At 40.7% G+C, this 26,652-nt stretch overlaps 1 protein-coding gene across 1 annotated transcript in view; it reads left to right on the plus strand.

Annotated features, from left to right (window-relative positions):
- Nucleotides 1-26,652, plus strand: part of man1a2 (mannosidase, alpha, class 1A, member 2) — an 82,807-nt gene that overhangs the window by 32,535 nt on the left and 23,620 nt on the right. Inside the window, exons 5-6 of the mRNA XM_079563137.1 lie at nucleotides 7,305-7,423; nucleotides 15,520-15,600. Of these exons, the coding sequence (XP_079419263.1) occupies nucleotides 7,305-7,423; nucleotides 15,520-15,600 (200 nt within the window). The remainder of the gene's footprint in view (nucleotides 1-7,304; nucleotides 7,424-15,519; nucleotides 15,601-26,652) is intronic.

A 26,652-nucleotide genomic window follows, 5' to 3' on the forward strand; every position in this document is an offset into this window, starting at 1 on the left:
ATGAGACGGGGCTGCCTGCTGCTCGATGTGATGTGTGGCCTTTTTTTTCGGTGTTGACTCAGACACACTGATGACTGTGGCGGAGGTTCGGACAGGGAGGGGGAGGTTGATGATCACTTTATGAGCGCTGCAGGGTCGGTAGTCTTTGCGTTATTTGTTGTGGGGTGAGCAGTAAGGAAATGTCATGATTGATGGGAGTGTAATAAAAAAAGAAGGGGAAAACTGTAGTGTGCTTGACTTTTTACTTATTGTACATTGTTACGAAATGTGGGCAACGACATTGTGCAAATCCTTGAAAGGATGAACAATATGGCCATTTTATTTGACCACTTGACCGAATGAAATAAGAGGAACAGTATAGGAATAAATTGGGAAGATCGGGGCTAAAACGAGAATTTTAAATAGTTGTTACTCACATTTTAAGCCTCTGTGCGGCAAAAAGCGGTGTCTGTCAACTGCAAACCATAACCATGTCAGACTTTTTCTTTTTCTTTCAGATTTAGCTTTTAACAGACCTGTGCACCTAAATTGGACCGCTGGAAACAGAAGGATTTGCCTACTGCTGAGTCTGGCAGGAATGTGCATAAGCCCTAGTTCAAACAGAGAAGAAAAAGATGAAAAAGCTTTGCCCAGTAATTTTGTACTGACAGTCTGTGGGTTGTCTGAATCACTCCCCAATTTAACACCAGATGCTTATTCAGGCTGAAGTCTCTGAAAAACTTTGTGCATAATTTCAGTGGCATCTCTTTGGACCACATCTGGCAAAGACAGGCATCTGCATGTCTAATGAGCTTTAGTGATCAACGTAACAATAGTGCATGTAAATATTGAAACAAATTAGAGTTGCCCTTTGGATTACCGGTGAAATACGTAATAAAGCCTGTGATAATTTCATGAAAAGGTGCCCTTCTTGTTCTGGACACGCAGCACCTGACAAATCTGTATGGCATTTCTGTAATTGCTTTTTGTTGAGTCCGAAATGGCTTTAATGTCAGCTTAGCAATTATTTGCTGTTGGTGATTGCCTTGATGTCCCGTTCTGATAAAAAAAAGAGGGGGCTGCTTTCTTTAGAAGTGGAAGTGTTTGCTTGGTCTAAGGACTGAGTGCCCTCGCCCAATCCACCAGTATGAAAATATACTCAGAAATAGGCTGGACTGAATTTAAATGAGACAAGGCAGCTGTTTTACTTTCATTTGGCAATTTTCTGGGTGACTAATGTATGTTTTGTTTGACGTTCTTTTTGTTTTGTTTGCCTTGTCTGTTGTGCAAATGCATGACCCTGAAATCAAACATAATACTCAAATTTAAGTCATTTCTGATAGTATTTTTCAGTATGCGCTCATTTCAACTATATTCCTAATCAAAGCTGGTATTGTTGCGTTTAATTCCATCAAATGTCTTTACACAAACTGCCCCCCCCCCCCCCCCCCCCCCCCCCCCTCCCTGGAGTGGTCTGGCATTTGGCCTGCAGCCGGTCAGCCAGACAGTGGTTGGCGCGGGGCACCAGGACATGAAGCCTCTGCACTAACTCTGGGAGGCAGTGAACATAACACAGCAGATGTCTGGGTCTGGTGCCAGGGAAGTTGGTAACCAGTGGCCCCAATGGCACGCTGACTGCAGGTCGCGCTGGTCAGAGCTGGCTTTTGTTTGTGGTCACTGTGTGGACTCATTCTGAAAACACTCACTGGACCAGAAACCATTTGGATGCCTGCTGGTGACAGTGTCTGTGGCAATGAATGCAAGTGCTTCTAATTTGAAGGACGAAAGATGTTTTCAAGAATTCAAAAATGTTCTGAGCTTTCTGAAAAAGAATTCAAATGGTTGCACGGCTCAAATGCATCCACAAATTTAAATCATACAGCGACTTAAGTACCGTAGTTGGATGGACATGCAAACAGTACATTCATGTTATATACAAAAAGAGTTTCAAAAAAGTAATCATCAATGTGTATAGTTCTGTCATGATACAGAAATGCCATACTCTACTGCATCTCATGAATCTGATCAAAAAATATTTCCCAACTGCATTTCATCATTACCCGTTGTTATTGGCCTTTTTCTGGATTGTGACTTATGACCTTTTTATATTATTTAATGTGGTTATTGTAGTTATTCAATATGGCACAGTAAATTGCGAGGAGATCTTTCTTGAGACTGAACTGAGAGAAAGTAGAGTTGTGGAAGAAGGCCTTGGCTGTCACAGAGGTGTTAAAAAGTGACAGCCATGGAGAGATCTGCTAAAACAAGTCCACTTTGGCTGTCTGAGAATAGCAGACAGTGTGTGGAAAGGGAGCGTCTAGGGATCTCTCCATTAGAACCGTTTGATGCCAGAGAACTTTCAGTTTAGAGACAGAAACCATGTTATTGTTTCTGCATAATTCATTTGATCAGATGGATTTGGCATCCGTCCATGAATGACTTTGCTTTGATACTGTTGTAATCCTGCAGTATTATTTACTACTAACTCAAAATACATCATGTCATTTAGATTATCTATATGCAACAAAAAAACCTATAGCAATAGTAGACAAATTAGTCGTCAAAATGTTAGCCTTAATTGCATTCATTTTATGGGAGGCTGAAATAGTCCCTACAGTTGTAACAAAGTCCTGGCACATTTCATCATTTACAGCTCTGTCAAACTGTCTCAAATTTCCAAAAGCCTGACAGGCAAATGGATAATTGGCCTAAATCGTCTGTACTATAGTGTTACTCTTTCAAAATAAGTAGAACGAAAAGCATTTGTGCTGAGACTGCGGCTTAGGCAGAAAGCTGGTGGGGAATCAGATGAACTGAGAACAGAAGACGCTAAACAGCACAGCGCACTGCAAGTCGAAATGAGAGATGCTCCGAGTGAGAGAGGGAGTCCTAGAAATGGAACACAGGAATCAGCCCCAATCTGTTTTTTTGCGGAGTATCTTATTAGTCAGGCTTCTCAGTGCGGTCTATGGGGAAAACAATGTACCAACATGAAACAAAACGCAGGCACCACTCTCCAGCACTGAGCTCCTACTGTACCCCAACTGTTGTTATATACAAAAACAAATGACTAAATTATAAGCTAAACACTGGTCCTGCCTCACTTTTCCTGATGCGGAACAAGCGGGCTTTCCATCACAGACTGATCTACAGCCAGAAGACGGTTTACAAGACACTCAGGGGAACACAGCTGAATAATGACATCACGTTTGCCTGCCTCTCATGAGGATTCACAACGACAAAACAACAGAAATCCGATCTATTGAAACGGGCGAGGAGATGGCGAGGGGTCTCACGAGTGTTTGTGAGAGATTGTGATAAATGATCAGGCAGTCAAGAGTTCAGCTGAGGTACGAAGAAGACGGGTGACTGGTAGTTTAGCTGCTAATCTGGTGAAGGTGAAGGTTAGGAATATGGTTAAAGGAATAGGCCACTGTTTTTGCATACTGAGATATGTTCTTACCTTAGCTTAGACGAGCTGATACGTACTCGTCTGGTCTTTACGCGTGTGACTTTATTGCGCAGACGTCAAAGTGCTCCTAAGGTATAATTACGCCTTACAATATAGTACCCCTTTTTATCCGCTTAGAAAATCGACATTCTTCATTTTGTGTGACTATACTTGGATCGTGTAAACCAGTGGTTCTCAACCTTTTGGAGCCGCGACCCCCATTATAGCAGGTAAAGGGATTTGTGACCCCCCACCCGGGTCACACCTTGAGAAATAGGAACATTAGCCTACATAATTCTTAAAAACCACAGAAAAAAACAAATGGCTGAAATAAAATTCATTAAACTACGAACAAGTTACTCTGGTAAAATGGCAAACACATGCTACAATAAAACATTACATTATATGCTAATGAAAATATGTTTATATCATCTAAAATGATCTGGCGACCCCTTTGGGGGTCCCGAACCCCAGGTTGAGAAGGTGTAAACGTATTGAAATAGGGAAATCGTGGAAGAGCTTGGTCGCTTCTAACTTCACCCACGTTGGGGTCCATGAGGAGAGCAGGAGAGGCTAAATGCTAACAACATGTTCGGTGTTTTTGCGTGACTGAGCGCACACGTAAAGACCAGACAGGTACGCATCAACTCGTCTACGCTCAAGTAAGGACATACAGTATCTCTGTATGCAAAAACGGTGGCCTATTCCTTTGAAGGAGCAGAGTTTTGGGGTTTATTGTAACAAAAAGTTGAAATCCGTTTGAGGGAAATGTTTTCTTGCCCTATTCAGAAACAGCGAATTTCATAATAATTCGAAACCGGTTTGGGCTTTGGTTGATGTAACAGCAGGGACGAAATGCCAAACATTTAGGGAGTCCTACGAGATGTAGCGACAAGGAGTCAAGTTAAACACACATGTTCCTTTATCCGTTGGATAATAATCTTTTCCTTTACATGTTGAGGCCATTGCAACTGATGGGCCATTGTCAATGTTTGACCATGATTAGGTATTTGGTGGTCGCTTGCATCAGCCCCAGCAACCTGTGATCCCTAGTGGAGATAGGCCAGAAGATGAATGGCATGAATTTCAATTAGAAAAACGCGGATTGGAAGCCAGATGGTGAAAAGCTCGATCATTTAATAGTCAAGCCAAAAATGTTCATTCTCTTTGCGATTTATGTTAAAATGATTAAAAATGAAAAGATATGGGTTTGCAGTTATAGGGTCTGTCTTCCTGCTTGTTCTATGCAAATGAGGCCCCGAGCAATAATTCCATGTCTAAACAAGCCTCTTTCTGGCCAGTGCGTCTGAGATAAGCAGTGGCTGGCTCCCGTGAAGCCACAGACTGGAAGTGCCAATTCAGCTCCATTTGATGCACTTGGCTTGATTTAAAGAGGTTTGTGAAGCCCAAATGAAAAGTGAGTTATGGCTAACTGACACCGACAGACAGCTTTGTGTTGACAAAACCAGCCCCTTAGCAGTAAGACACTGATATGACGATGGAGGACAAAAGTGGGCTTGATTTGGCGAAGCTTAGAGCATTTTCGCTAATAGGGGGCAACACGACGAGGGGCGCATCGGCAACGGATGGAGTGATCAAGAAAAGATTAGGAAAAACACAGTGAGACAGTGATGAATGAGGGCAAACAGATGGTTAGGGGCAGGAGGGAGGAGGCGGTGAAGCAAAGAGGAAGACTTGATTGGAGCGAGAGCCAAAGTTTGCACACAAAATGAGAGGCTTTAGAGTCATTTGCTTAGCAGAAATTAGCAAACAAATCCTGCAAGTGATCTCCTAATGTACCTGCTTTAGCCGAATACATGTGCTCAAAATGTGTAGTGTTCAGCTCACCAAAAGTCCACTCCATTTCCCTTACAATTCCTCTTCATTGTGCCAATACAAAGAAATTAAAATGATGAGAGATACCATTTGTCTTCCTGTGCGAAGGGATTTTGTTCCCAGCTCAGACATTCATCATCAATCCAGTTCACTTCTGGGCATGACCAGGAGGACTTGGATTAGGACCAGTAGCCACAATGGCATTAGCATTTCAATTTTATATTTTCCGTATTTAAGCTGTGTAAGATTTTTCAAGATTGTAGTGTTGATTTAACCAGGAACTCAAAAGAGACTACCAACAAAATACTATTGACTAGTGACTATTGCTCAAAAGCAATAGTCACAAGTTAAAGTGGACATGTCATACAAAATTGTAGCTTGTAATCCTGCGACTGGGCATCAGAGGATTGATACTTAATAGAGGTTGACCGATACAGGTTTTTCTAAGGCCGATGCCGACTGTTTGGGATTTTAATTGGCTGATGCTCATATGCATGTCTATATGCATTCTTGTCTATAATCCTGAATATGAAGCTTCTAAACTGTAAAATGTGTTGAACTGTGACAGCAGGGGGTGCTTTATTAGGGGCATAAGGCTGATTAAAAACATTCCTTTTCCTTTCTCTGAGTGAAAAAGTGAATGGTCCTCTTTTCTCCAGTGTAACATCAATACAGTCTTAAATTTTTCTTGCAAACACGATATTACAGATCATTTATCTGTAAACTAATGTTAAAACATTAAACAAGGATCACTAGACTTTTCCACACTAAATATCCTCAGGTGCATTTTAGGTCTTTAGGCTTTTAGGTCACATTAGTATGAACAACTCACATAAAGTCATGTGATGATTGCAAATATGTTATATCCGTTATTTCATAAAATAAAATACAAACACTTGGCTCCAGCAGCGGCCGATTTTATTTCTTTAAATGATCCAGTCATACTATCTGTGACAGCTTTGATTAGTTGCCATTAGCATTAGCATCCTGCCGTTAGCATTAGCATACTGTTGCTAGTCCCGGCACTTTGCACAGCGATCAAAAATAGGTTAAAACTAACTCTCAACTGAATTCTCCAGGTTCTTGGCTTCAAAATGAGCAGCAGGTCCATATTCACTGAGGTTTAGTGAAACTTGTGTTTAATAGACGTTTTTCAGGCTGATTTTTATTGCAATGTTTCCCTTTCCAGTGCAAAGCTGAAGCCTCTATCACTTTCGGTTCCGGAGATATCTGCATTAGATCGGCCAATAGCCAATATTGACCTGATATATCGGTTAACCTCTAATACTTAACATATAATTAAAAGTATTGTGTATGAATAGAAATTACACTTGATATGATTTGAGTAAAGAAAAGAAAATTACCAATCACTGTGCTTCAGCAATAGTTGAAGAAATAGCCAGCACATTAATAACATGGCTAAAGGCTCAACAAAGTGGATTTTGTACGATATGTCCCTTTAAAGACAGGTCAAAGGGAAATGATCTTTTTTACTTTTTGTTCATCTGGGCTTTCTTGCTCGAGACATAAAGTAACAAGTGACCTTTAATAATCCAAAAGCTGTGTACAATTATCCTGGCCTTTCTATAGTGCCGCAGTCCTCGCTGTCCTCGGTTGTGGCACGCTGCGTTGACGGCCCGGAGCGAGCCTGTAGGTGCTGAAAGTGACAGAAGGAGAGAGCCGCTGCTGTACTCCACCAATACTCGGACCAATCTGTCAGGATCAGGCAGGGGGCCAGGGCATCTCACTATCTGCTCTGCCCGCCTGACTGCAGGGTATTTTTAGAGTGATTTAGGGGTTCCTGTCCATAATGATAATAAGACTGCGGCTGCTGCATGATGCCCGGCGCTGTTCGCGTTTTGAAAGAACTCGTAGATAAGAACAGCGGGAAGCCGCGCTGTGCAGCTGATATGAAATGAGCAGAGAATTATCGGACAATGCCTGGGGAATGGTTATGGCAATTTAATTGATCTTTCTCCATGAAGAGGTTTCTTTACGGCTCGATGCTATTTTCTGATTGACTTTTGTTGTTTTGCAGGTAATTCTCAGTTAGGAGCCTCGATAGTGGATGCCTTGGACACACTGTTCATCATGGGGCTGCAAGATGAGTTCAAGGATGGACAGGAGTGGATCGAGCAAAATTTGGACTTCAGTGCGGTAGGTTTTTATACACACCATTTCTTAGTCCTCCAATAAAAATCGCTCTACCACCTGAATTGGAGAAAGGATTTCTGTAGCTTTTCATGACATAAGTCCTGCAAAGGGCTTTACAAAGTATTTACAGGTTTTACAGATTATTTAAATTTTCTTCAGACATCTTGGACATAGAGAAAGAAATAAAGCATAATTACATGCTTCTCCGAAAGGGATACACCCCCTGCAGTATGTGCTTCAGAAAATTGGAAATTAGAGATAGCTGCCATTAGACCAACCACCACTAAGCACTCATTCACTCATTCACACCACTTACACAAACTACTTGTTATTCTCTAACGGTTTCTCATCCAGGTAACCAAGCCCGTCCCTGCTATAGCTTCAGAGATCTGACTGAGACTGAGCCTTGGGTCAGTAACAATGGCCATCTTTTTCCTCTGCCTACACTGTTTTTGTTTTTGGAAACTAGACTTGATCATCCCACACAGAGCAATCACAGGGCAGTCATGAAGAAGAGGCAGAGACGAGCTAACACCCTGACTCTGGGAGGACAAATTAACCCCCAGATCATTGTGGTGAAAGAAAGAGAGTCTGAAATTGGAGAGTAGCCTGGGAGACGGAGCGCTGTGTTGGATTACTGGATGGAGAAAACCTATATTTATCATTAAAATACAATTTGAGGAAGAAAGTAACTCTGAAAGATCAGTCCATAAACACAAAAGCGCAGATGCCAAAAGCATAGCAGAACAAAACAGTCTTAGTAATGACTTCTCTGGACTACACAAAAAGCATGTTATTATACTGGAAACTATAAAGGAGGAAACAAGTCTCATGCACCATTAGAGATTGGAGCAATAAAAAGTCAATCAGAAGAAAAAAATATTGCAAAAAATATGTAAAATGTGCTGAAGGCAATTACAGAATCAGGAGTTAATAATGAAGAATCCTTGCTCACAAGATGCTTCATAATTCTATCCTTGGAGTAAAAAAAGCAGGCCTCTTAGCTGAGACTAGTTAAACTGGATGATGGAAGACAGCGTTTATGACTGATATGTGAATTCATTTGTGTATTTCGATTCACTGAAAGAGCAGTCCAAAGAGGAGAGGACATTTCCAATTCTGCCTTTCTGTTTCTAACTTTCACATGCCGACTTGTCTGTTCTGTCAGTGTTGGTGTAATCGAAAACGCAGGATATAAACAATAAGGATTTTCATTAATAAAACTGCACTCTTTTGTATTATGATTTTATTTTAAGGCTTAGTTTTCACCTAACCCATAGTTATATCGTATCGATATCGGGATATCTGGCATGAATATCGAGATATTGAAATTTTGTCCATATCGTTCAGCCCTAGTGGATACCCAACCAAATGCTAGTAGTTTCAAAGATGCTACAAATGCAGTATAACTTTCAGGGTTCATTTTGTCAGACAATAGGATTAGAGATGTTGAAATCTTTACCTTTATCTTTACCTCATGTGAAGGAAAAGATTTCAACATCTCTAATCCTCTAATATTATTGCAGTATAGTACATTTCAAAACAGTAGGTTTCATGTCAGCAAATTGTATCAAAACAAAACTTGCCATGTGTCGAAACTAGTTCCAAAATTAAGGTTAAAATGACTCAAACTGAACATTTTCACAATTTCAAGTTACCAGTTGTTTATTTTTTAAGGCTCAGAAAGAAGACTTCAGTGATTATGAGATGTATTGTGGCTTCTTGCATATTGGGCGACGATAATTTGCCGCTGTATTGTGCAGCCCTTGTAGAAATGTATAGTAAGCATATTCGCAGTTGGTCTTCCAAGAGAATGTGCGACTGAACTGGATGTTGTACCGGGTCCTCCGTGGTGGGAAAAGGGGACAGGATTTTCTTTCGAGAAGATTAAAGACATCATCAGTCTCAGGCAGGGATTTGTCACTTAAACTTACTTGGGAGGGTAATTATGCCTGACATTTCCAGAGTGAGCGCACTGCGTCGATCTGTGTCAGTTAAGTTCAGAAATTTTGACCTTTGCTCTGTGTCTGTCTCGGCTCCGTTTGATGTACTCTATGATTAAAACTGATTTTTATAATTAGCCTGCACTTTCAACCTTCATCATTTGTAATAAGTTCCTATTGCAAGGGACAGTCTTAGCGAACCACTTTTATAGAATATGCATCACGAGGGATCAGTTGTTGAGTGTAGGCTTCAAAACAATGGATGACACAGTGAAATACTGTAGAGTTTAGATCCTTAATGACCTGCCAATGACTGAAACATTCTTTGATGTGATTTAATTTTGGTCTTATCAGTAATGACAAATTTTGAAGAAATTATTACTGTATTTTTGCGTAAACTGATTCAAAAGACGTCAATGTGACTTTAAAACTTTTGTTTATTTTACTCTCGCGAGCAGTACACAATTGTATGCGATACTTCAGCCTTGCCTTAGCCATCCGTAAACTCTGGTCAATTATCATTTCCCTACATGTACGTCTGGGTCTGATCTCAGTGGCTGCGTTACATCGGTTGAATTTCAACCTACCGTTCAGCGAGCGGGGGAGGCGGGTGTTGTAGATGACATCAAGCATTTACGCCGCATTTGCTGGTTGTAGTTTGGCAATGCCGGCGGATACGAAAGTAATGGAAGCTCTTCAATCTGTTCTTCAATTAAAATTGAAGCCTTGGAATGTGCAAGGAATGTCCCCAACAGTTTTGATAGCTGCTTCACTCACTGTGCGCATTACATACGACACGACCAAACACTAGCGAAAATCAGATCCAATCGTTTCAAAGGAGTTCACCCCTCCCACCTGATAACGGAGCTCAATTGTGAAGGTCCAGACCCTTGTACGAGGGTCTGGTAAAACCACGCTAGCGACACTTGCAAATTAGCAAACAAATCATTAGTTTCGGTGTGAAAATCAATGAGATTTGCCTCCAAGCACTGGATGAACTAAACACTGAACAAAAACACCTACATTGCCTGAAAAGTGTTGTTGCTATTACCTCTCTCTTCAAACTTTGTGCGCCTCCCACCTGCTTTCATACTTTGATTGTTTACAACACACGCGCGGCCCTACAGTCGTGCCACCCACCTGCCAACACCAGCACCTGCCCCCGATGCAGCACTAATGAATGATTAAAAAGCACAGTGTCGGGGCGAGTGGTGAGTCATTACTGGACTCCGGTGTCCTGGACTAGCCCCTGTTCTGCAGCCTGCTCTTACATGATGGATGGGTCAGAGTAAAAACTGTGCACGCTGCCGGCCTCAAAGATCCACCAAATTAATGGACTTCTATCACTCCCATTCATCATTCAGATCAGACACGGAGATAATGTATGTGTACACCGCTCAAAATCTTTCATTTTGTCCTTCTTGACAATGCCACAGCTGTCTTTTCACAGTGTTGCTCTGGAGCCATTCACACTCAAAACATGTGTACATGACAGCAAAGTGTAACATTATTCCCTCCTCGGCAGATCACAGTAAATCATCTGCCATTTGTACAAATCGATATTTCCACACTTTCAGGGACAAACACAAATGTTTCCTTCTTCAGGCGCGACACTGCAGTCGAATAAGGAAAATAATTCAGTTTAGAGATATCAATTGAAACCTTTGCTGTAGATTACTGAAGTATTTTGTCATTTTATGTTTTCATATAAGGCATTTTATGTGTAAGAGTGGCCCGAAATGGGTCACGTTCACGTTTTAGAATGTGATGCCATAATGTCGAAGACAATGATTTTCCTCATCAGTATTTGACGGTGATTGGATTCACAAACCTGCCACATTATTTTTGTGGCTGAAAGTCCTTTCTAGTGGACATCACTATATGAATATTGTCTCCACTTTAGGACGCCTTTTATGAGAAAATAATTGGGCATTAGTTTATATGTGCTGATAGAGGGGACATTGAACTTTTAAACTGTTTTGGCTTCGTGTTGATTGTCTTAATAATGACAGAGATATTCACCAAAAACTAGGACAACAAAATCTGCAGTTCGCCAGTTACCATAGTTACCAGTATGGAATTTTCTGTTACTGTCCACCTCAATTTTACACTATAGGCTTTAGTTTAGTTTATTTAATCAAGACAATGTGCAGTTACATTAAAAAGATGGCTGTACCAGATTTAGCACTATGCTAATTTCCATCTGTACAATTAAAATTACATTACAGAAAAGTACATAACAAAAGGCAATTTACGAAACGAAAGACAGTTAATACAATGTAGTGTATTAACTGTCTTTAGATTGTTGGGATGTCACGTGAACGCAACCTATTGCTTATAATTTCAGCGATATAAACAATGATAGATTGAGCCAGGTTTAAAAGTATGTTTTTGTTTTATTGACATATTAATTACACATTGTTCAGAGGGGATGACTTATCCGATTTTTGAATAAGCTATTGATGAGGGGAAAAAAATCTGTTAAGATTCAAATGTAACCTTTTGCGGTTCAGAGCTCAATAAATCTGTCCAGGAAGAAAAACCCTCTCAACAAAACGTCAGCATATTGAGTCAATATAGTCTGCAGGAGCTACTAAAGTCGAGATATAGAAGAGCATAAAGAAAACCTCATTTTGAGAAAACGGGTCCTACAGTCCACACATCAGCCTGTATATTTCTCCCATCTTTAGCCACAGCTATGGCCCTGGTTGTTTCCCAGAAAGGAAATGATCATATTTGGATTACAGCGTCATCTCAGGCGCCTGAACACTAAATATGTCAGTATATGTGAACACATACGAGTGGGATAGACAAAGACAAAGTACAGGCTGGAAATCGCCGGCTTGCTACCGGGCAAAATGCAATAAAATAAGCATGGATGAGTTTGGCCTTTTATTACTCTGACATTTAAACTAAGATATTACGGGAGAAAACTAGCTAAAAATCTCAACATTGACCACTTGATGAAAAATGGATGTTTTCACCTGCTGTGTCTCGCCTTAAACCAGCCTACTCTTTTTGCACATGGTTTGGAAATGTCTCTTTTGGTTCTGGAGCTTCATTATAATAACTACTGAGACTCTTATAACCCATATTGTGCTTATTTTTCTGTTAACCACATTATATTAAACCAAAAATAATTATAGCTAAAAAAAAAACACAAACTGAAGCTTTCCTTTACTTTTTTTTTAAACCTATGATAAGTTGTCCAAAGGTACAGCATTTTAAAACAGATAATAACTTTTAAATTGTTAAACCACACAAAGGAAATATCCACATTGATGCTTTTATTTTTCACACCAAAAAACCCTCTAATGGCACATTAGCATACTGTTTACACACTGGTGCACAGCTGTCATCGTGGGCAGCGTTTTTGCAGAAAGTGAAAGACGCGTGACACGGTGACTGAGAGTGACTCTGCTTCACCCGTTTCCCCCTTGTCACCTCGAATGACAGGTTGTTGCACAATTTAATATTTTAGTGTAGCCTCCCGAATGACAAGTTTTTCAACCGTTTTCATCGTACCATCATCACTTTTTTTCACGCTCTGGTGAAAGATGGGAGCAGCTTCTGTGCACGGTTTGAACAAGCAACACACCAAGAATAAAGGAATCATGTTCTATGTATGTGCAGCACTTTATTTATTCAGCAGGCCTTAGGAGCTAAAATATACCAATCTGCTTCAGGAAATGTAGAGAGAACCGTAGGGGTTTTTCATACTGAACCTTAAAGAATCTCGTTATAAGCTACAATGATCTTCTTAAGTATCTGCTGCTGTCTTAAAATTACATCCTAAATATCATCTGGGATAGCCTTGTGACTTGTGGCCCTGATTCATTAGCACTAGTGCATTTTTTTTTTTTTTTACTCTTGATTCCTAATGCAATGTGCTAATGGCTGCATTTTCCCTTATTCCAAGAAAAGAATCCATACTTCCCATTCAGTAGAAAATGAAAATTTTTAAAATGCCTGTGTGGCTGTCAAACCCCTCTCACACTTCAGGTTGGGGAATAATAATATGCAGTTTGTGCTGGGTGCTCTCTTATTTCGCCTCAGTGCCTGGGCTTTTAATATTGCAGCACTGCAGATCCTTTCTGTTATCTCTCGCACTATGTGGTGAGCAGCCCAAGAGCACTAATGCATGCACACAATCACACTTTCTCTCACAGTCTTTAAAGTGAAGTTTCAACTGGCCCAACTTTAATTGAAACAGAGGTTCAGAAAGATACTCGACGGAGTTGGAGGCACACTTTGATTAAAAGCCTGCTGCTGCTAAATGACGTTTGTTTCTGAAAATTAAATTAAATCTTGCAGCAGACTTCACAGTCGATGAATTAAAAGCAGTTATTTACATTATACGTCCCACAGAACTTTCTCAATGACAGTCTATTAACTTAAAGGACTTGTTTATGATGTCAAATATTGATTTATTCATTATGAAAAAGGATCTCCTTTGAAATCCTTTATGTTCAAACTCTCTAATTGTTTAGTTCGGGGGTAAATGCTGCATTGGGTCTGCACCAGTGGAGTAGCTGCGGACTCTGCAGACCATAAAACGTTAAAGATACAAAGACAAAGTCAAAAAAACTTGTCTAGTGTCTTCCCAACAGTACTGCAGCCTGGCTCTTCCTCACCCCAGCTTCACTGAGAGGGAGTAAAAAATAAATAAACAAATCTCATATAATAACTTTGAAAATATCCAAATGAGAGGAAACCAAAATAGGTGCATTTTACTGTTACATTTAGCCATAAGGACATGTTTTTAAACAGTTCAATAAACAATACATTTTTCATCAGTAACTCACTAATCCAAAGCCTTTGTCCCATTGGACTTTTCTGTTATTCTGTTCATAAACCTGTTACTTTTCCCATTTCATTCCTAATAATCAGTTTTGTATCTCGCATAGTCAAACCTTGAGCATTTTATCACCTTCCTTGGCTGTCCCCTTGAAAACTTGCCAGTGTTTTTACTTTCTCTTTTATTTTGTGCCTAATCGTAGAGATTTCAATTACAGATATTTTGTGCTTTTGCGCGGCATTGCTGACCTGCTCTGCGCGTTGCCAAGAAACTCCTGAAAACCCTGCTTGAACAGATGTTAAGTTTTCTTCCATTACATCGTGTTGTGTTTCATTGGCGACCGCGGGCCCTGCTGCGTTGATGTGTCATGGGAAAAGTGAATTAATACCAAACTGCTTGTGCGGTGCTCTTATGCGTCATTGCACGAGCAGCATGGTTCCTCTGCATCCTCTCTGTTTCGACTGCGGGCGCTCATCTAACCAGGGCTTGTTTATGGCGCTGCATCTCATGGGACCGGCCCACCAAACAACGGTTTCAAATGGCACATGCATAACAGACAAAACAAATCTTTTTTCTTGCTCTTTGTCTCAACCAGTAGCATTGTGTAAATGCAAATACTGTTATGATTTAGGAAGTAAAATGTCCTCTGCAAACAACAAAATATCCTGTTGCCATGACCTCGGCAAACGTTTTCTGAAAGGTGTTCAGTTCTTTTATTTATTTAGCAGTTGATATTTCAGTCTTCTCTCAAAGGTTAATACTCTTGCTGTATCTGATATATTTTTGTATGCAAGACTTAGCTGTTTTATATTTCTTCTAAAATTGTGCTGTCCACATAAAAAAAATGTGCAGTCCCTATATGTTTGAGAATTAACCATGGTGTTCGAGAGGATAGATGAGAGTATAGGCAGCAGTCTGGATGTCTACAGGAGATGTTTATTTACCATCAGTAATTACAACTATGTTGCACTACTCCTAAAATTCAAGTCTGTCTATGCTTCCACAGAAAAGGGATAAATACCCTCTCAGAGCATCACACTGATACGCAAGCAAGCATTCAGTGGCTGACAGTGGGCGCCTGAGCACCACAGTAAAGGCTATGACAGAGATAGTACGACTTTACAGCTTGACCCAGTATGATAAATAGCAATTCAATGTTATCCTCTAACAATATATTGTCGATTTTGGTCAAAATAAACAAAAATACAAACATCACAAAACTGATCTCCACGTGCTTGTTAACCAACTCTGGCATTTAAAATTACTTGCTCGTTATCCCGTTCTTAGTGATAAATTTGTCAACAAAAGGTTGACTTGATTCAATATAAATATAATATGTAGTTGTTTTGTTTTCCCAGAATGCTGAGGTGTCGGTGTTTGAGGTCAACATTCGTTTCATTGGAGGTCTGCTGGCTGCATACTATCTCTCAGGACAGGAGGTGAGTACATACATTTAGTGATGCCATTAGCCTTGCTAGTCTTCTGACTTACTCATGTGTTGGAGAGTAAGACAGTCTGGTTCTGTTCCATAGAGACAGGATTTGCCACAATTCATTCTTCAAGGACAAATCAAACTGCTAACTTTGCCTGTAAGCTGAATTCCCACAGTTTATGAGCGTCCATCTTGTGCACCTTAGGCTGGTTTGTTTGAATTTGCACCATCGGTGGTTTGAATCAAATGACTGTATTTTCATGAGGCGGGTTTTACATTTGCTGACATCTGGTACTTTTATTGATACTTTTTGAAACTTAAAAACTTGGAAAAAAATTATAATTAGTGGATATGCTACTGTGGTAGTTTTGAGACTTGGCTGTGATTGGCTAAAACAAGGCATGCGACGCGTCGATCCAATCAGAAGCAAATACTTCTCATACTTTGTCAGTTTCCTGAACAATTTAAACAGGAGCTATTTCAGATATTACTGTGCTTATGTTAAATGCTCTATAATATCAACCTGGCTCCTGTCAGGTTATCAAAGTATCAGGGCCAAGTAAATCTGCTAGATTTGGAGGTTATTTTCCGCTTACAGAACGAAATGAAAAGGTGCAGCACATACCAATTTTCTCTGACTGGTTCACGGATTGTCTCACATTGAAATTGCAGTTCATTGGAGCAATACCCAACAGCTTCGATGGAGTGTAAGTCAGGAGTAAGTCATTGTTTGTGTGGTCAGCCCTGAAACATTTAGTTTATAGACTTGCTGGTTATAGTTATATCAAGAACATATTGCTTACAAACATGCACCTTTTGAACATTTGTTAATCTGCCTTGTCAGAATGTTCAAAAGAGAGAACAGTTTGTCCCTGAATATTGTTTCTGAAAGTAAAAAATATGTTTAAAAAAAAAAGTCAATTGGAATGGCACTCAAAAAACGTTATTTGAGGCAACACAGGAGCAGAATTGTCATTGAAGGACCAAAGAAAAATGGCCTAGTGATGGGACTGTGTGGTTGGAACTGTCAAAGAGGAGATGGGCACAAACAGTGACAAGATGTTGTAGGTGTTGAAAAGCAGAGGGTGAAATGAGCCTGATAAATGAGAGGGAGTCAGCCACTGAGAGCCATTCTTCACTCACTCTGGACATGTCCTTGAGCAAGGCACTTAACCCTCCAACTGCTCCAGTCAACCAAGAGCAAAATAAATGGTTGATTCTGGGCAGATCCCCGGAGAAAATTGTGTGCAACTGCATGAATATAAAGCAGAGAGCTGAGTGGTTTGAAAAGTGCCAAAGATGACGACTCGAGTGGGGAGGAAATGAGAAGCAGGGGGCGAGCAGATGAAGGTGGCATGTCGGGCTTTCCGGCAGCTTGATAATATGGTCAAACAGGGAAGGACTCTTATTTTTCCACTTTTACAGCTCAGGATTCTGACTAAGAATGCTAGAATTTTTTGTTTTGTTTCGAACTTTTAGCTAAATTAGACGTTTCCTAAATCATCGCTAACTTGCAATTGACCTTATATATTCTGCCAAACTGTATCTGCCTAAACCCATAATTATGCTAACTGTCCTACTTCCCACTTCCATTTTGAAAAGCAGAAACTAAATCCCTGTAAGTTGCCTTGTTGTGGCTGAGGCTGATGTCTTTCTGAATCACTTAACTTTTTCTCCCGGAGCCAGAAATGCACCGTGCTCTCCCCTGAGTTTAGGCTGAAGAGGCAATTTATTATTAGTCAGCTTCAGCAGTCAAATCAGAGCGTAACGCGTCGATGATGAGTGTGCACTGTGAAGGATTGGAAGCTGCTTATGAGGGAAATTACTGCGAAATAAAAGATGTACAATAAAGTGAATGTGACAGGCTCTTGTTACGGCGAAATGTTTATCTCCAGACATTTAACTTGTCCTTTTAAAAGACCAAAGCATTTCCTGCTTTCTGAAGATTGATTATGTTAATGTATTCACAAGTTTTTTATAAGCTCCCCATTCTAATATCTTAGCTTTGTTTACTTTGTATCCTTAAACTAATAATAAGCAGTATTATTTAGCTTCCGGTTCACCCGTAGACATTTACTCCTATACTTGTTTTTACCTTTCATAAGAAGAGCTATGACTGCAGGGTTAACCTTGTAGTAACTTGTCAAGTTATAGTGTCTGTGTTGCTTTACCACGAGCTGTTGTCTAAATATTTTCCAGTGGCTCTAGTTTGATTATTCACTGGCTGAAACCTCTCTTTCCCCATCTAACTTCACGGCTCATTTCTTCACAGCATTTATTGGCTCTTGTTCCAAAATCCTGCGGTCGATCTCTCCGCTCTGCAGCTTAACTGTACAAGTGTTAAAGCGAACATGCTGTTCAATGGTTGGAGATTTTGTATGGATTTGGAGCTGGGTCTGACTCTGAAATAACATTTAGTGATTTGCACATTTTAGGCTCTCACTTTTTAGTCAGGAAACTGAGCAAAAATCTGAAGTCGGAAGCCTCAATGTGTATTCTGTAATGGCCATTTTATTATACCTACTTAACCTCTTAACCCCCACCTGAACCGAGCACATATTCTCCAGTTTGGCTTTACCTAAATCTAGGAAAGCTTGAAAAAAGTGTCAAAACAGCAACAAAAGAGCGACAAAAACGTGACCAAAAAAGTGACATAACGAAAATGTGAATGGGAAAAAAGTGGCGACAACGCAAGGAATAGATCAGTTTGAAGGTCTTAGCTTCCAAATGAGGCATGACACTGGCCTATGCTGTAACCTTTTTGATTTGGGCAGTTGGTTAAGGCGGGGGTTAAGAGGTTAACATGATCACAGAATCTTGCACACACTGATACATTATGCAGTTGGTTTTATTGTTTTGCAGTACTGTGTTTGCAGACATGGGAAAAAAAAGAGACTGTTGCTTTTCATTACCTGAAAGTAGCATAAACAAGTGGCTTGTTCCCTAAAAGCTGTGAAAGTTAGAAATGAGTATACCACAACAAACAATATATAAAAGAAATATGAAAGCGGGAAATAAACTGGGTACAGGGCCTTTAAACTAAAATGTGCCCAGTCCTTTGTAAGTTTCATCTATCACACACTGCAGCCCTAGAGGGATTCTATCAGTAAAGAACTTGAAATAAAATAAAATCAAAACATGCATATTATTGAAAAGTACAGTACTCTAATATGCAGCCAAGTGTCAAAGAGAATTAGGTTGAGTTTTTGAGCCATTACAGCTCAGATTTTCCCACTTTGATTGTCGAGCTGTAAAAACCTGGACCTCTCATAGTGAAGAAAGCTATCTCGCGCCTTGTTCCAATGCAGTGGAGCCTTCGTAACGCAGACAGTTTGGGAAGCGGAACGGCAGATGGCCGAGATGGTGGAAGGTCATTGCACCGAGCACAGGCCTGTAATGTGGCATAATGAGAGGAGAGCGTCTGAAAGATGAGATGCTGCTGCCGACTGTGCCTGGATCATGCTAGGCTGTAACCACAGAGTAGATGGAGAGGCGGGTCGTCCAATGACAGAGCGGGCTGCCACAGTGAGACCGATAATGAGGGCTAATGGAGGAGGAACACTAGGAAGTGTCCCACCCTGAGCCCAGAGTGCTGCGTAGCCTGCAAAATAAGACTGACAGAGACAAGCAAGACCCATCACACTGTATCAACTCTGACGCGTGGAGAAGCTGGCCTTAAGTCTCACGTCAGCTGCCTCGCTTCTGCCTCGAAAGATACACTAAGGCAAGGCACACATGAGAGACACCCAATCTGGAAGACTAAATATATATGTTTGTGTGATTTGGTTGTTTGGGCGGCACTGACTCCCAAACTTGAGGGCTGGTGTTTGACCGGAGCCTACTGTCATGGTGCCTGCTGTCATTGTGCCCGTGTGTGACTGTGGTTTGTGAGTGATTGAGTGGGCTGAGCTTTAGGAGTATATATTGGCACCAACGCTTACACCAGTCTGGCCCGCGACTGCTGTGTTTGTAAATGTTGCTAAACTTACACAACGGCGTGTGCGGAGAGTAAATGAAAAATGCCCGAGATTGTCAAGCAATGTAGAGAATAATAGTGACATCAAAATAATAGGTCCAGCATGACACGTCTAGAGTATTATACAATCTAGTGCATTCTCAAATGTCTTTCTGAGATTATTTGGATCTATCTCTTTGTGGGAAGAGGTGCAAGGACACATGGGTTTAATGTTGGTCACTTTACACTTCGACGTTTGAATCAAATATTCCCCACTGCGGCCCAGAGACACACATCACTTCAAGCAACGTGAAATGAGGTTAAGAGTGTGAGAGACGGATTATCTGTTGATGGCAAAAATATGCTATTTATGATCCACTCGTGCCAATCAAAGTCACCTGCATTAGTCCTATAAAATAAAACCTTTTGATTCCTGGGATTGTATGTTTCTTCCCTGAACATCATTTTGGCTCATATTAATTAGAGACCTTACGTGTTGCAACTTGCAGTCTGCAGTTTTAACCACTTTAAGGGGCAAATCCCTGATCATCAGCCACCTACTCTACTTATCTTTGGTGTGAGGGATGTTCTTTGGCGCTCCGGTTTAGTCATTTTGAGAACCGACTGCTGTCTTAGTTGACCCTTTACTGAAAAAGCCTTTAAACCGCTGTGGCTAAGACCACCCAGTGCTAACTTTCCTTTGCAGCCATCCTCTGAAGAAAGGCTGTTCCACCAGCAGGCAAGCACTCAAATGAAACATTACAGCAGCTTCTCATTGTGCCTCGATAAATCACTTAGAAAACAATGTAAACAAACATACACCGCCAATCTGTCTCCTGTACTCAGATGAATCTTCAATGTGAGGGAAATTACACTGTATCTGCAATTAAAGTTGTATGAGCATTGATGAATTGGAATGGAGTGGGAAGTGGGTCTGGGGAAAGAATGAGCGTTTTTGGTAACGAATATGACACATCGAGAGAAGTGAGGAAGTAGAGCGTACACCTAATGGGGGGAAAAATAATGAACTGTGGCAAAGAGTTAATATAATGAGGCTAGAAGAGGAAGTGGGCGCAGGAGAAACCAAGAGAAAGATGTCATGAATTAATAGTGACCACTCACAGGTGTGCAGCAGTGCAAGTGAAATATTCAGCCTGGAGTTCAGAACCGTTGGAGTCGTATTAAAAAAGTCTGCCGTTTTGTCATGAAACTGAATTTACTTCTGCTCGAGTTTGGTGAATTTTCTAGCTAAAGAATGAAAATGCAAATCCCTTTTTCTGTAATTAGAATGTAACTGATGCTTTTTTTTTTTTTTTTTTTTTTTTTTACTAATAGTACGGTCCCAACCTCAAACCCCTAGTCCTTCTTTGCTAACTAGCCGCAGAGCCAGTGCAAGCAATATTTTATTTTGGCTCATGACAAAGCTTTCTGTAGTGCTGCTAATAATACCTGATATTTTACTCCATATGCGTCCACTGTTAATGCATTTCTCTTTGAAGATGTCCCACATTATATTTTAAAGTATGAAAAAGAAGCTTTGTTCTATTTTCAGCTCTCCTGTGGGACTAAAGCTGGGTGAGCGCTTGCGCAGCCCAGCTCTTATGCTCGGTATCGTGTGAGCCTCCTCAGAAACACTCAGTAGACAAACTATATTAACAGCTTTTGGCATGTGTTAGATACCCCTCAGTGCAAAACATTACTCCCCAATAGATCATTTGACGTCAAAATGGGAAGCGCAATGTGGAGTGTGGCATACAGTAAAGGCAGGGATACAGCGGTTGACTTAATCCTGTCTCTCCTGTTGGTCCTTGGGGGCCTTCTTACGGAGCCGCTTCATTCAGCACATTTCACAGTCTACTCCTTAATCCCTTTAGGAGGCTCCATTACATGTCAAGAGTGGCCTGCCGCTTCCATCAGGGACTGCGTTGGTGCTTTAATTTAGCGCCCTGTGAAAAATGCTGATCTTATTAAGCTTGGTTGGCTCTGCTCTTATTATCAGCACTACATTCACTGTCCAGTCTTAATCAGGCCATTTGTAGAGCATGTTGGGCTCTCAGGAGACCTGCAGCGAAAGTGAGGGATGGTGGTGTTGAGTGTACACAGCAAGTCTTGGGCAGAAATGACTTCCTTTGATAAGCAACGACCTCCGGCAAGGCAACAAAGTGGAGAAGCAGATACAAACTTTAACTGTGTTTAATCTAGATTAGGGGTAGATTCTCAGTGAACATATTGTGTCTGTCCCACAATAACGGTAACAATTAACAGTTCCAAGATGAGGATAAAGTCATTCTTCTTTATTGTAGTTGATTCTTGGAACAATAGTGACACTAAATGTTATTAAAATCTTGCCTTTGCTTCACTTACAAATTGGTATCAGCAGAAAAAAAACAACATCGCTTTATTGGTGTTTTCATAGGTTTCAGCCACAGGATTTATGGGTGCTATTTGAAGGAGTTCATTTTTCAAACGGTTATTGCTGTGGTTATGATATACTGTATGTTCCAGTAGTTGGCTAATATCACAAAAGCGGGGATTGCCCCAGATTTGAATTTGGATGATGGAGCGTTTGTTTTACTTCTCCTTTGTAAATACCCTTCCCATGAAGCAGACTGTCTTTGTGGAAATCTGCGTCCCAAACAGTGCCCTCATGTGTAATAAGAGGATGATTGGCCGAGTTCGGGACATGTTTGAGGGGAGGATTACATCTCTCTCTGTCCCAGGGACCTCACATCGATGTACCATTTGGCTGCGGCTTACGTCCAAAGCGCCTTACGGGAGGCTGCGCACAGTCTGCACAAGGACGGGTCTCTGTAGAAATCAAGCGCTCGACTCCAGCAGCAGAAGTGTCATTGGCTTCAACAGGGTCACAGCGTGTCACTGCCGCTCTCAATCTGCCGTCTGGAGCTTTGAATTTGTTCCATACAAACAAACACCTTGCGTCTTTGGGTCACTGCGTATTCTGAAGGAGAAAGAATAAAGGCTTCGACTGACAAAGGAGGAGAACAATACATCAGTCGACCAAAATGTTGTTCTGTCTGAAGCCATTCTTTTGGATGATTCAAATTATTGTTTGATGCATGAAAATTGACTGTCAATATAGCATTTTGTCTTTTGTGTACATGACCGATGAAACTGGGGGAATACAGACTTAAATTAGGAAGAGACTGGTCAATATCTATCTCTGAAATTTTTAAGCAACTTTCATTTGCTAGAAGACGTTTTATATTGCATTGTGTTAGACCATGGATCTATTATAAACATGTGAGGCAAAATACTTCCTAATATAGCTATTTGTGTGCTTAAAGCTACACTAAGTAACTTGTTTACCTTAATAAATCCTTTTCGTAGTTTCTCTGGGGGTAATGCAAGTGTTAATGATATGATTGGGGGGTCTTTCATCTCCCCCTGGTGTCTCTGGCCAGAAAACCACAATTTTAACTTTGCTGCCTACGGGTTGGGGGCCCCAATACACACTAATAGAATCAAGAAGAAGAAGAAGCTAACAGGCTAATGGGCAAAGCTAACTGGGCTAGCGCTACTTAATCAGTATTTACAGCCAAGTTTGTGTGTAATTGGATGTTCAATATCCCTCTCTCCCTTTCTTTTCTGTCAGCGTAGTATTTTCTCTCACGGACAATTAATGAATAAAATAATGCAACATTCCACGACACCTGCAGTGGCGCTCATGGCCTCTAGGGCACGAGTTACTTAGTTCTGATTTAAGCTGCATTTTGTGCATCTCGAGGTTGTAGTAATTCCTGTTGCTTGTTGTGATGTGTATTACGTTTCTGTCTAGAGAGAGGAATATATTACAAATAAATGCTAAAAAATTTGAAGAAGAAGATCTTCATTTATATAGAGCCTTTCACATACATAGTCACAAAGCGCTTTGAGGTTGCGCCTTCGTTGTGCTCGTCTGCACTCTCGGACTCCGTCTAGTTGCTTGTTTTATTTCATATTCCAGACTGAAATGTTTTTTTTTCTTAACACATAGATACCTTGCACCAGGCTTAACCAGCCGTATGACCTTGCCTCATTCCCTTTTGTCCAGCTACACCAGGTGCAGCTGTTCTGTGCATCTGTGTGTGTATTGTATCATTATGCAAGAGTGTGTGCCTATTTGTGTTCACTGAGAGAGTATATCCTTCAGTGATCGATTTTGAAAAGTGCTGTAATGCATTTTAAAAGGCTGCTCAACACTAAAGCTGTCAGAGCAGCAGGGAGAAGTTGGGAAGCCGGCCCAACCAGACAACAAACTGTCTAGGCCGCTCCTCTCTAAGGATTCTCCCTCAAAGCTCTCAATATCCTAATCTTGTCTTCCTGCTACAGTAAATATGATATCCACAGGGAAGATGTGCGCGGCCCGCAGGGTGTCATGCTGCAGTGATTTGGGTATCTGTCAAGGACACAGGTGTAACATTGTGTGCATAAGATGAGCAAAGGTTGACATTTTTGGTTAATATTAAATTTTGCAGTCAGACAAGTTCACTAGGGATTATGCAGCGGATTTCAAAACATATAGGCTATGACTCACTTTTTTTTCTCTTTCCAGAAGATTCAAAAGTTGAGCTTAGACATGGGCACAATTCAGTAAGATATTGCTATGTTGGTTTTGTGTAAATGGTATAGTGCAGGGGTAGGCAACGTCAGGCCCGGGGGCCAAATCCGGCCCTCCAGCACAGAACCTCTGGCCCCCAATATGATTTTGAGAAATATTATTATGCAAATAAGGGATCAAATACCTGTTAAAGTACTCTAAAATGTGAGGAATAGTGTCCTTTTATAGTGTATTTTTTAAATGTCCTTGCAGAACATCCCACTTGGTCATATATAATGTAAAACACTGATTCTCAACTGGTGGGTCGGAACACAAAAGTGGGTCGCGAGCCTACAGGGAACTTTTTTTCAATATTTTCCATCTGAAACTACACAGAAACACACTGGAGTCTGTTAAAATTAATATTGTCGTTTTTTTTTATCATAATTTCAGTCGTGTGGCCCTTAATTTTGCACCCTTTCAAGACCCTATTGTCAAAAAATGTACACTCCAAAAAAGAGCCTTAAAATAACCATATATTCATATTTTTTTCTGCTTCTTTTTACAAAAATCTTAAGTGGCTTTTGGGTCATTTTGATAGGCCGTGGGCTCCAGTGGCTTTCGGGTCAAAATGACCGAAGGCCCCACGAGGGTCTATGTCTTGTTCAATAAAAACATGTGGTAAATACAATATTTTATACGATATATGACAAATTACAGTTTTACTTGGTGGTACTAAAGTGGTCTCGGAGCCGGACCACTTTAGTACCACTGATGTAAAACATTGGCATTTGCACAAAATGGTTCTTTCTTTAGGCTACAATGGTGAGGTTCGGCCCTTGGTGTTTTGGCTATGATGAAAATCGGCCCTCTGTGACGCAAACTTGCCTACCCCTGGTATAGTGACTATAGCACACTTTTACATTAATTTCCTTTACCTGCAATAAGCAAAGGACAATGGATTGAGGTGCATTTTTAAAAGGAGAAAATATGTTCACAAATTTTCTACATGGATAAGTAATCTAGGAATCAGTGTCGTAAAAAATCCGTCATGAACTGTTTTTATTTGTCATAAATCTCTCATTATATGCATTTTTAAAAGAAAGCTATGTATATAGGCTGTAGGTTACCTATTATTTATGTTAGGAAAAAATATGAGATTGCAGGATAAATGGAGCTAAACTAAACATGATTTCTGAACAGAATCACGGAACACGAATTTTGCACTAGAAATGTCTTCAAACTCGTGCGTAAACTTATTCAGAGCTTCATCTGCTCATCATTATGAAGGCTCAAATTTCACTATTACAAATACATATTGGAGCTTATTTGCATTTTCTCAATTTTAGTGTAATACTTATGAAACAGTGGGCGAACAGGACAATATTTTGCAGTTCGCCTCGTGCGTCTTCATGCGCCCGATCCGTATTATCTTACCTCCATGCACCGCGCCGCTTCTCTCTGTTCTCTATCTGTCCTTCACGTGTTTATCCAAATCCATGCACTTTCAGCTCGGATTGTAAGAACCATCGTGGCACTAAAAAGCTGCTTAGTTGCCGCGCAAAATAACAGCAGAAGTGCACTTTAGAGAGAGTGCCCCGCGTGAATTTTCCGTCAAAACTAAAAATATTACATAAATGACGGAGAATGTTCAGTTAATGTAACCTCTGACCCATGGACCCAGGATATATCTTGTATTGTCAAAGCAAACAGACCCATTGCAAAAAACTTGGCACTGAATGGAAAGGGCAGTTACTCCTAAAGTTGAATTTGCTGTACGTGTTGTTTGAATATCCCTGTTGCTCAATGCAAGAAGTGCCCTGGTAGGGGTCTGAGTAATCTAGACATTTTTGTACTTTCTATGTTGTTCATGTAGCCAGAAAATGTATTATTAAGTTCAACATTTCAGTGTTACATCTCAGTCCAGCCTCCTAAAGAGAAAGCAGCTGCCCTGTGACCTCCTGTGCTAACACTCCATCGCTGAACGAGATAAAGCATATGCACAGGTGGTAATTATCTCTTCCCTCTACCTGTCTCAGCAGCTTACATCGCTTCACAACCAATAACTCTGCCCTTGATGCTTTAGGAAGCCGGCCCCTATCTCCAGAGGGTCTTTGTATTCACATGGCCGCGCGCAGATGGGAGCAGTGAGAGAGATGATTATCACGAAGCTAAAGTTTTATCTGCGTCTGCCCTGATGAGAAGCTTGGATCCCGTCCCTTCTCCGTGACATCAGCAGCAGCAGAAGCACTGATAATAAAATGCAATGGAGTTTGTAAAGGGCCGCTATGTGCCGCTGCCAGGAGACAGGCTACGAATCAGTGGAGAGGTTTATGATGACGAGACAGACACCACTAAACCTGAGGGGACCTGGACTCTCAGACAGAGCAAGCGAGGATACAAGGAAACTGTTATTTCAAGGCACAGTAAACGTTTCAGTCAAAAGGGTTGGGTTTACATCCTAGAATTTGATGTAAACATTTCATATACAGGGCAGGGGACCATTATTTGTGAAAATTTAGGTAAAAGGAAAAAAAAACTGCCATTTTAATTATACACCTAAAAGA

This window comes from Gobius niger (genome assembly GCF_951799975.1).
Source record: "Gobius niger genome assembly, chromosome: 9".
Lineage (NCBI taxonomy): Eukaryota > Metazoa > Chordata > Actinopteri > Gobiiformes > Gobiidae > Gobius > Gobius niger.